Source organism: Camelus bactrianus, chromosome 3 (genome assembly GCF_048773025.1).
Source record: "Camelus bactrianus isolate YW-2024 breed Bactrian camel chromosome 3, ASM4877302v1, whole genome shotgun sequence".
Taxonomy (NCBI): domain Eukaryota; kingdom Metazoa; phylum Chordata; class Mammalia; order Artiodactyla; family Camelidae; genus Camelus; species Camelus bactrianus.
In genome coordinates, this window is record NC_133541.1 from 27,491,898 (window position 1) to 27,503,993 (window position 12,096).

The 12,096-nt window shown below is 35.2% G+C and overlaps 1 protein-coding gene across 5 annotated transcripts in view; it reads left to right on the forward strand.

Moving 5' to 3' along the window:
* NIPBL (NIPBL cohesin loading factor) overlaps nt 1-1,376 on the forward strand; it is a 175,427-nt gene extending 174,051 nt beyond the window's left edge. For 4 of the 5 annotated variants that reach the window (XM_074357167.1, XM_074357180.1, XM_074357187.1 and 1 more), the window contains one exon: nt 392-1,376. In XM_074357167.1, coding sequence (XP_074213268.1) covers nt 392-757 — 366 coding nt within the window. In that variant the 3' untranslated portion in view covers nt 758-1,376. The remainder of the gene's footprint in view (nt 1-391) is intronic. The other variant, XM_074357185.1, reaches the window with a different exon arrangement.
* The last annotated feature ends 10,720 nt before the right edge of the window (nt 1,377-12,096 follow it).

Genomic DNA, 12,096 nt, shown 5'->3' on the forward strand with positions numbered 1-12,096 from the left:
AGTTTAACATAAAAGACAATAAAAAAGAAAAAAACAGAAATGAGATTTATCCAGCATAAAAGGTTATTAATTTTTCTTTGAATTGTATTAATGTGTGTTATCCTTTTTTATTGTTGCTAAGTTTTATGTAGCTTTATGGTTCATATGTATATATAATTTTATATATCAATAAGAGTAAAGACACGGGTACAAATTAAGAGTTACATGGTTTTACAAGTATATGTTAACCCCTTGGCGCTGGCGGTCACGGTGCGTCTCATTGCCGGCAATGGAAGTGTGCTGGGAAATCCCAACTCCCGGCGTCAAGGGATTAAAAGCAATAAAAACAATAATTTCACTAAAATTCTTCTGTGTAACACTTGGTCTTTTTTCCCCCCTCCCAATGTTTTAGTCATTGAGAAGGTCAAAACGAAATTCAGACTCTACGGAGTTGGCAGCACAGATGAATGAAAGTGTTGACGTCATGGATGTCATCGCTATTTGCTGTCCAAAGTACAAAGACCGACCACAAATTGCAAGAGTAGTGCAGAAAACCAGCAGTGGCTTCAGTGTTCAGTGGATGGCAGGCTCCTACAGTGGCTCCTGGACTGAGGCTAAGCGCCGTGATGGCCGCAAACTGGTGCCTTGGGTAGACACTATTAAAGAATCAGACATTATTTACAAAAAAATTGCTCTAACGAGTGCTAATAAGCTGACTAATAAAGTTGTTCAGACTTTACGATCCCTGTATGCCGCCAAGGATGGGACTTCCAGCTAATGAATTTGTACATGCAGCCAAATTTACAGGAGTTTTTTTTAAAGGCAGAAAAACTTGAAATATCAACATTCTGGCAAAAAAAGAAAATCAGTTTTATGAAGAGTAAGGATGGAACCTGGGATGCAGGAACAAAAGAAGGAAATGTTGGGCAAACATTTTTGTGGGAGCTCCCTTCGCTGTTGTGCAGCAGAAACAGATTCTCAGTTCATTTTTACTCCCACTGTATTATAGTTTAACAAAAATTGTTTATATCTTGGAAAAAAAACTTTCTGTTTAAAAAATAAACAAGTGAATGTTGGAAATTAGTCTGTTAATGTTCTTAATAAAGTGTTCTTGGAGTTTAACCTAGCAGCGGATGGCTTTCTTTAGCTTAGCCCAGTTTCCAGGGAAGCATTGTTTTTTCCAGGCTGTAAAATGGCAGAATCTCCTGGATATATAATTTATTCTGTTGGAAAAACAAAAAAAAAGCATGCAGTATCTATGACCTATCTGCAGAAGGAGTTTTTGTAAATGTAGATTTTGATGTATTAGGTCACCCTGAAAACAATACAAGAAAAGGGATCCCCAGGCAATCTGGTGGAGCGAATACTGCAATAAATTTTTTTACTTCTCTTTGTTACTTGTCTGTTTCCATTTGAATTTCTTATTGTAAAGATCTGTTTAAATCCATTTATATTATTTTGCAGTCTTTTATGTAAAATTTATTATATCACTGGTTTTCAAAACAAAACATAAAATATTGTTTATACAGTTTGTATAGGCTGACTTCTGAATAATTGGTATCTATTATTTTCATTCCCATAAGAGGGTGTAAACAATTAACTCCAGGGTTTTATTGTATCCTGCAATATTTAGTATTAACTATATATGATTTAGCACTGTGCCAAACACATTTTCAAGAGTACATTTTGATATAAAAAGAAACTATAGTTTATTCCTTGTATGCTTCAATTTCTTTCTAGTGATGTCATGATGGTAATATTTATTTTTTAAACCTCGGGAAATGGTAACAATCTTGGGGAAAGGTAACAATCATGCTATTTTGGGAAACTAGCATTTCTTTTAGTTAAAATTATACCATGTGTTATTTTAGAAATAGAATTGAGATGACTATGACACTTCGTAATAACATTACATTTTTCACGAGTTATTTTTTAATGCTGAAAAAGGAGTAATTTTACTAGTTGAGATGTTTATTCATTTTCTATCTAAATGTTTTATACATCTTTGGGAGCAGTTGTCGTTTATTTGTTTGTTATTACAGTTGGGGATGTGGGTATTTAATCAGTTGATTTGCATAGTTGATGCTCAGAAATAGTAATGCCTACAATTTAACAGGGGATGAGGTCTGTTTCAAATTTAAGTCTTTTAAAAATATGTATTATTTTTAAGTCAGTTTTTTAAAACTGACCTCTACAATGTTAAGTTTTATGAAATTGGCCAATAAATGAAGATACTCAATTTGTGAGGAAGAGTGACATCGCCATAAAATACCTTTTTGTGAACACCTATTAAACCACTATGAAAATAACTTTACAGGATCTACTTCCTATGTGGAATTCTTTCAGAACATTTTCTTGAAGGAAATGTTTTCTCACTCTTCTTTTTCTTCCACTTAATTGCATGTTTTCTCGTCCTTTTTACTGTGAACTACGTGGGACAAAACTAGATTGGATTTTTTCTCCTTTGGAGTTTCTTTTATCAGCAAAGGATTTGAGGTAGCTTGTGAAAACAATAATATATCAATAAGAATAAAATACCAGTTTGGAAAAAATAAGCATATAATAAAGTCCAGCCTATAAAGCTCTAAAGGTCTAAAGGATAAAGATGTGGGTAAAGAGCCAATTTGGAGTGCTATGATCCTGACATTTAATGATACATTCTGTCATTTAATTCTTACCAAAACTCTGCTAGTTAAATATTTTGTCACCATTTTGTAATAAGGAAAACTGAGGCTCAAAAGGATTCAGTAATTTGCTTACAAATGTTATAGTAGGGATTTAAATTTGAAGTTGGAGTAATTGCGTCTCACTGCTTTAAACTAACTGAACATCAAGCATTAAAGGAGATGATCCTTTTTGAAAGGAAACCAGTTCTTAAAGCATCCTTGGAGTATATATTCTTGAGGATCCTATTTAGAGTAAGGCCTCTGCAGCCTCAGTTGGTCATAGAGGAATTGCTTGCTGTCTTTAGGAATTTTCCATATATTCTAAGCCCCAATATTTTAGCTAATATAAGTCAAATGCTAATATAACTGGTAAGACTCAACCCTTAAATATACAAACCAATATTTTCAAAAAGTAGATTTCTTCAATATATTTTAGGTTTTAACACTAAAATAAGTTAAGGCCTTGGCGGTCAGTTATACAAAATCAAACTTTTCAAGTACTGGAGATTTACAAATTACAATCTTAACCTATAGTTTGTTGATACTATATTAAGCTTTATCATGTTTTATTGACTTGTATTGAAAAGATGTTATATTTGATATAAAAATTTCCAAGTATGTCTTCACTTTAATATATTAATACGAAATTTAGTGTTTTCTTATTTATTTATTATTATTTTGACAAAGATTGGGTAGTTTTTTTAAAATCCATACCAAAATACAAATATGGACAATAGAATTTAGTAATCTCTAGTAGAAGAAATTCAGAAATTTTAGGGAAAACATATATAGCTTATTCAGTAGATATGCTGAGTATCTGAAGTAACTGAAGTACACAGGAAATTCTGAATGGCTGTAGGCTATTTCATGAAGACAGGTAAGTCAAGCTTTTTTGGTCCAATGTAGATTTCATGACCAAATTATCATATGCTCATTTAGAAAGTGAACTTAAGCAAGAAAATGTATGATTTTCCCTCCCCCACACACCACTTTTAGTTAGACAAAGAACTCATCCTGATCACTATCCCAGTGTCCAGGTGGTCTGCATCTTCAGAACTATTGATTTCAACTTGGGTGAGATTACTTTTGCAAATATAAAACTCATCAGGTCACCCATTTAAAGTAATAATGTAATTTGAAACTAATTTTTGCTGTACAAATTCTGCTTGTTTGAATCTTAAGCTGTTTGCCTTGCTCATTTTAAAACTTTAAATTTTAACCCTTTAGCTAATTTTTGTCATAGGAAGCATATTATTTTTTACACAAATTTTATTATTTATGTGAAGATTTTTCTAAATGCATGCTTTGAGCTATCAGTCCCATCTGATAAACACTGGACTGTAAAGTTGGTATGACAGAAAGTTCACTGACCAAACTCTAGTTTGAAGTGGTCATAAAATCCTCTTGTGTTTTGCATGACAACCAAGCGAATACCACCAACCCACTCTTCCTTTTTAAGATTCCAGTTATGTATGGCTCATTGCTCAAGAGTGATGCAATATGCACATTTTTTCTCAGAATTTTTTAAACTGTTTTAACTTTTTGCTATGAAACCACCATGTATTCTTACTCAGTTTCAATCAGTTCTGAATTTCTGACCAAGCTTGTTGGAACCATACTCTCTACACTCCCCTCCCTCATATTTTTCTGAAACAACTCCCAGGTGTATTATTTCATCTATAAATATATCATCTTTAAATATTAATACTCCTTGACATCAACTATCCAGTAAGTGTTCAAATTTTCAATTTTCTCAAAATGTCTTGTCTTTTGGAGGGGGATGTTTCTTAATATATGTTTCTTCATTTTTTATTCTTTGCAAATGTTTTATGAAGAAACTGGTTTGTCCTTAGATTCTTAGGAAAATAGTTTATTCTAAATAGGGGAATAACAGTAATTTTCTTTTTTCTTACCTGAATTTGTTGTAGGTTTGAGAGATACTGCCCCTCATCCAAACTCGTATGTATTGATTCTTGATCCTGCATAACTAGAACAGAGGTACCATTACAGAGATAATGAAGGAGGTAGGTCTGATTTTCAGAAAGATGGTGATAAATATCCTTTGAATTTTAGTTGGCAAATGCCAAGCAAGCAATTGGAGATGAAGAACTGATTAAGGAAGCAAGTTTAACTAAAGAACAGAGGATACAATGATTAAAGTACCTCTGCTAGTTAGAAATGTTAACTATTGCTTGAAATAAGTGGACTATAGGCTGTGATTATTTTTACTATTATAGTTCATATGCATTACAGTTCTTGCTGAGTGGTATTTTGCTTCTGTAATTCGTAACTTTTTTGAGTCATTGTTTAATCTCAGTCCCTTAGAACCTTAGAAAAGTTATTTTGTGTTAATTTGTCAAATAATTCTAGGGTCTTCACCTTTGACATTAGCCTTTCTTCTGGTAAGAAATGGCAGTGTAAGCTTGACTTGATCGTAACTTGCCTAGAATTATAATTTAGCCTTAAAATTATTAGATTTAGATCCTAGAACAAAAAACAGAAAAAAGTAATTACAATCTAAATTTGTCGTAAAAGCTAAACCAATGATCTGTACATTCCATAGTTTTTTAAATATTTATAGACTTATATGAGGGTTATAAGAAGTTCTTTAATTCAAATGTTCTTAACCACTTTGGAATTTATGAACATCTTTGAGAATCTAACGAAAATCATGAACTCTCCTTAGAAAACTGGACAAATTTATATTTGTGCATATATTGTGCAGAATTGTGCATATAGTTTCAAGGGATTCATGGTCACCCCACTCAAGTCTATGTATGTATGACCTGACTTGAAAATCCATGGACTACAGGTTAAGAGATCCTTTCTCATCCAAACCCTTCTTTGTAAGAAGGTGAAATTGAGGCTCAAAAGAGATGAATTTATACCTATAAGCTACATACCTACTTAGTATCAGAGCTAAGAGTAATAAGCAAAGAGCAACCTTTGGGGCTCTTAACCTCCCAGATCAATTGTTCTTATAAGCTAGATTTCATCTGGAGAGTCCTTCTTCAATCACCCGTTAAGATCTGAACATAGGTGTATATTCATGTATGACTGAAGCACTGTGCTGTACACCAGAAATTGACACAACACTGTAAACTAACTATACCTCAATAAAAAAAAAAATTAAGTCATTAAAAAAAAAAAAGATCTGAATGTAGGCTACTTAATGACTAAATACAGATTTTGAGATGCATATCCTATTAGATAAATAGATAAGATGAAATTAATATTTTATGTGTTTTATTTTTAATTATCTTTTACATTACCTAGTTTGATATGGAAGACCAAAACTTAGATTGGTGAAAAGAGTATTAACTGTGAAGTCAGAATTCATAGTCTGAAGCCATGTGTTTCTGAATAAGTATAATATGAAGTTTAGTAAATAAAATCACTTAGCATGCTATGTGGGAACTTTCAAGTGTGGACGTCACAGTGTGTGGAGGAACCAGGGTGTGGGTAGTGAAGTATCAAAAGATGAAGCTATAGAAATAAGAAGTATGTATATAATTTTGAGAATTGAAATTTATGTAGGCAGTGGAAGGACTAAAGGGATTATTGAAAGCTTTCCTACTAGAGGATACATTTGAGGGTGTCAAGAACAGAACACTAGTGCAATACTCTCAGAGATGGTAGGAACCTGGACTAGGATAAAGATGGTAGTGGGGATAAAAGAGGATTGGAGAGATTGCAGGTGTACTATGTTGAAAGTGAGAGCCTATAGGGAGTTCAAGTGATGTCCAGAATGTGGAACATACACAAGCATAAGCATAACACTTTAGAGGGGGAAGTGTGGGCAGGGGCTGCATTTGGGGCCCACCAGCATATAAGCTGTAGTTACAGTGAGCAGCACAGAGCCAGAGAAGGACCCTGGAGACTACCGACATTTAAGGGGCAGTGGGGAAAAATGCATTTGTGGAGGAGACACGAGAAACGATTAGAGGAGTCTGAGAAGAATCCAGAAACTACAGGATTAGAGAATTTCAAGGAGGAAGAGAGCAGCAGGTAAAACGCCGCAGTAAGATCGAGACAGAAATGCTTGATCCTGCCATTCAGGATGTAAATGGTAAACTCTAAGGAGAGTAGTTTCAGAGAGGATGAGAGCAAAGCCAGACTGGTTGAGTTGAGAAAAGAATTAGAAGGAGTGGCAGAGGAACAGAGACAACAGAGCACTGAAATGCTGAGTAATGGTGAAGTTGGCAAGAAAAACAGATAATAAAGGGTCTAAAAAAGCCATATTTAAGAGTTTGGAAGGGCTTTAAATAGTAAATATAAGGGGGGAGGATATAGCTCAGTGGTAGAGTGTGTGCTTAGCATACACGAGGTCCTGGGTTCAATCCCCAGGGCCACCATTAAAATAAATAATAAATAAACCTAATTATACACCCGTCCCAGAATAAAAAACAAAACAAAACAAAACAAACCAGTAAATATACTCAGGGCTGTGGTTCAGAAAGTTTACTCACTAGCTGCAGTGTGGAGGATTGTGATGATGCCAAACGGCATTATTTTTCTCCAGCAGTGCTCAGCTGCACAACAGAGGTGATTCATCACTGAGCAGGAGCAGGGGTTTGTTGGGGGTATAGTTAATGACCTAGATTGAGGGAAAAAAATGGAACTATCGAAGTTCGGAGGTCTCCTGAAGAACTCTCCTGAAGTGTAAGAGCAAGAGAGTAGAAATGGAATGATGTGATGATAAAGTCAGAGAGAGGAATGTGTGGGATTTCTGAGGTAGAATAATTCTGGAAACGGGTGCGAAGTATGACAAAAGGAATGAATGAGTAATGTCAAGAGGTGAAGTTTGGCATTGAAGAGATGAAGGAATCACAGGCTGCATTCTGCACTCCTTTCCTGAGCTTAAAATATTGGATTCTAACTCTTTCCTGTCATACTGTATGTCTTGGAGATCACTTGGTGTTAACACTGATTTTGTTTGTTTTTAGCTTTTGCAAATTCAATCATTTGACAAGTATTTGCTGAGTGCCTACCAAGAGCAACGAACTGTGCTGGACCCACTGGCAATAAGCTTGTGTTCCGTGGGAGAGAGAGGAAATGAACCAAATGATACAGTTAGTAAGTTACAGTTAAAATAAGTGCTTGAAAGAAAAGGTGATGGAAACCATGAGAATATGTGGCACTGAAGTCTGAAGGGCTGGGGAGACCAGAAAGGCTTCCTTCTCCAAGTGAAACTAATCCTCAGATAAAATCTGACATGTAGTAAATATAATAGATACTGAATAATGTTGGTTGACCCATTGATAGATGGGAAATCTCTTGCCTTTAATTGCTCCCAACAATTCATTCCATAGCGACATAACAGTTAAACTCTTTAAAGTCTGAGGGGAAAAAAATAAATGAAGGAAAGGAATGCAAGAAGAATCCCAAAGTGATGACACAACATATGCAAAGGCCATGAGGAAAGAAGCATATCACCTTCAGAAACTTTGCAGTTCCTGTGATTGTCAGAGACAAAATGAGAGTAGAATGATGAAGCTTATGAAATAATTGAGTCAAATGATGCTCTTCTAGACCATGTTAAGGACATCCTATGAGCGATGGGGAGCCATTAAGAAATTAAGATAGGTGGGAGTGGAATAGGGATTTGCATTTGTGAAGTCAGATTTGCATTTTTTTAAAGATCACTGACAATGATACGAGAGGCCCATATTGGCCCACGTGGAAGACTATGATGGTAACAGGCTGAGTGGCAGTGGAAGGGGAGAAGGGGCCTCATTTGTAGAAGTGTTCAAGACATTTAACTTGGTCACATAGCTTTGGTCAGCTAAAATAATGGTCAACAATTAAAAATTAAATTGTAATAAGGAGAGCACAGGTGTGAATTTCCTTAGTAAGATTTGGTGAGTGAGACAAGCCTTCCTGGGTGGATATCCGCATAGAAGACCACACGACTTACCCCTGGTTCATCTGGGAGACAGCCCATGATCTGAGGTGAGAGAAGGAATCAAAAGATGCGACATCCAAAAACGAGAAAAGTAGTCTTGGTGGGTTTCTGCATAGCTTAAAACTGTCAATTGAATTTTTTAAATCCTGTCTTTTATACAATTTAGAGTAATTCCAAGATAAAAATTTTAACAAGACAGGCTTTTAACACAATAATAAAGTTTCTATAAATTAATAGTTTAATTTTTCTGATTAAATTTAAAGAAATAATCCCTTGTTCTTAAAGGCAACCACTCTGAACTCTTTGAGTAGTTATATCCATTATTTCTAAAGAATATACTGTTAACAGTTAAATTCTAGACCTTAGATATTGAATTATATTATGATCTCTTGACTTTTTTTTATGATAGATAAGGACTTGGCTCTTAGACTCTTTCCCTGTCCTCCTACTATGAATATCACTGTATTTAATAAGCATTTATGTAATACAAAACTATGTAAATATTGTTCAGAGGCAATATTTAGCTTAGCTATGAATGCATTTCCTTTCTTGTATATTCTTTTTTCCTTTAGTGAAATTGCTTTCCTTTTTCACTCTCCCAATTTCCACATAGAAATCTGTAATTCTTTTGGAGCTCTTTGACGTCAGTCATTCATTTGTGTCTCCTCTCTGCCACTCCACCCCCACCCCTCTTCCATTACTCAATCGAGAAACTCCTTCCTGGAGCTGTTCTTACTTTTGCACTTGGGCTGATTTTCCAGGACTGCTGCAGAGGTATTGTACCAAAATTTTCCCATCCTTCTTCTGGTTGGATACTGTATCCAACCAGAAGACATGGATGGGAGGAAGCCATCCATGTCTTCCTCCCTTTTGCTTAAAAATATTTGCTTGAGCATATCCTGAAGTAATGTTCTAAGAATGGATACATAGTAAATAAATTTTCAAATTGTTTGATGTCTGAAAATGTCTTCTCACCTCATAATTGATAGCTAGGTACAGAATTCTAAATTGAAAATTTTCCCTTTGAAAGCATTTTCACCGTAATCTAGCCTGTGCTATTAATGTTAAGAGGGCTGCTGTCATACTGATTATTGTTCCCGTGTATATGCCCTGGGCTTTCCCTCTCTAGAAACATTTAGGATGTTTTCTATCTTTCTCATATTCTAAAATTTCACTATGTTTCTTAATGAATCTCTTTGTAAAATTCATTTTCCAGAGCTATAGACTTTTAATCTGTGTCCTTAGCTACGGAGAATTCTCCTTGAGATTGGAGATTTTTTTTTGACTATTTCTTCCCCTTTAGTTTCTTTATTCTCTCTGTAATTTCTGTTAGTCAGGTATTATTCTTCCTGAACTGATCTCCTCAGTTATGGTTTTTCTTCTTCCTCTTTTTTTGGGGGGGGTCTCTTGCTTCTATCTTTGGGAGTTTTTCAATTTCTAATTTGCGTTAAATTTTTTATTGCAGCTGTATTTTAAATTTCAAAGAATTTCTTCTCGTCCTCTGGTTTCTCCTTTCATACAGTCACATGTCCTTATTTTATGAATGCAATGTCTCATATTTATCTGTCAGATTAGGAAGTAGAATTCTCACTTGCCATTGGAGGCCTGAGCTTAAGCCACAGCCTATGCATCATGTGTTCAGATTTAAGGAGGCTGATAAACCACCTTCCTCTCTCCTTGGAGTTCTGATTAGAAATATAAACTAGAGTCTGACAGATGGAGATAAAATTGACAGCTTTATTGTCAGTAAAGTCAGAGCAGAGAACAAATTGTAGCCCAGACCTGCAACCACAACCAAGCTTGCTGCATTTGCCCCAAATCTAGACCTTAACGTCCACCTGCTGGTGGAGTATTCTGTAAGGAAAATACTTAATACTCAGCCTCCTGAAAGAGAAACTGCTGCCCCTCACTTATCTCTCCCACGAGTGGGGACAAAGAGAATGAAGTCATACATACACTTTGTTTTTTAGTACATGTGTACTCACTTTTAAAGTGGGAATCAATGTTGAACTCTTGCCACTCACCAATCAGAAATATAAATCCTCTCTGTTAACAGAGATAACCTCATGGAAACGTGAGAACAAGGTTTCCTCTGTTGTTGTCTGAGCATTCCAATTTGTTTGTTTTAAAAAGCCATTTCTTCTATTTCCTGCGTGATCTGTTTGTTATTTTGCTTATTTAATTTGGACACTCCCTTTCATGATGAGGGCTTTCTCCGTGTCAGGTGATGCCTAACTGTCCATTCAGGTTTTAGAGCAAGATACTAAAAAATGTATTGAACCTCTGAGTATATAGGTAGATTACATCTGGCAGGTTCCAGTCTAGAGCAGTGGTTGGCAAACTATTTCTGAAAAGGGTCAGAAAAAAATATTTTAATCGAAAGACACACAGTCTATGTAGCATCTATGCAACTAACTCACCACTGACTGCAAAAGCAGCATAGACAACATGTGAATGGATGGGCACGTTGTGTTTCAGTAAAACTTTACAAGAGCAGAGAAAAGGCTAGATTTGCTGATCTCTGCTCTGAGGTAATCAGTTGGGAAGCTGGGCTCCTGCCTGGGGCACAGCTGCTGGGAGGGAGGTCCTTTTTTGCACATATTATGGCTTCCTCCACCCACTTAAACCTGTTGTAACTTCTCTCACCCAGTATTATAATATCTCCTCTCCAGTTCTCTCCGTGTTGATTTATACATTTAAAATGTATTTTAAATTTTAAAAATTCCTTTATTATCCTTTTATTTAAGTCTTAGAAGGGTTAAAGATAATTTATCAGTACACTATTAATTTAGAAACCATTTTAAAATTCTTAATACTGGTTATTTTAATTAGCTTGTTTTTACATTTACTGGCTTTAAATATATTTTAAATACTTTTAAAATTAGTATCATTGTTTTTTTAAATCCTATATAAAATTTTCCCCTTCAGCTAGGCAACTCCTGCCACGGAAGTTGGCCCTAGGCCCACACGTATAAATTCATTCCCAACCTACACACCAATCTTACCTAACAAGGATTCTTCTCCTCTCAGATATTCCCCAGATTCAGTATTTTTATGAAAGTGAAAGCATTAGTTTCCATTAGGGTCTCCTTTATGACACAGGGCCACAGTCCAGACACTGAACACACATGAAAAGTTAGGGTATAAACAATGCTTAAAGGAAAGTGGCATTCTGGAGTGCTACCAATGTGCCTTCTGCACAATATCAAGTGCATTTCCTTTTTCTCATATTTTCTCAGCAAGGTCCGAGGTCTGATTTCTTATAGAAAAGCTAAACGGGGCACAAAGCATGGTACATAATAATTATTTGAATTGTTGAGAAATGGAAAATGGTATAAGATATAATGGCTTGCATATATACTATAGGCTGGAAACAATGGGAGCTGAAGTAAGAAAGTTAGAAAAGGCTGAGGTCAGTGTTTTTATTTTTCTTATTTAGTTGAAATACAGTCAGTTACAATGTGTCAATTTCTAGTGTACAGCACAATGTCTCAGTCATGCATATACATACATGTATTCATTTTCATATTCTTTTTCATTAAAGGT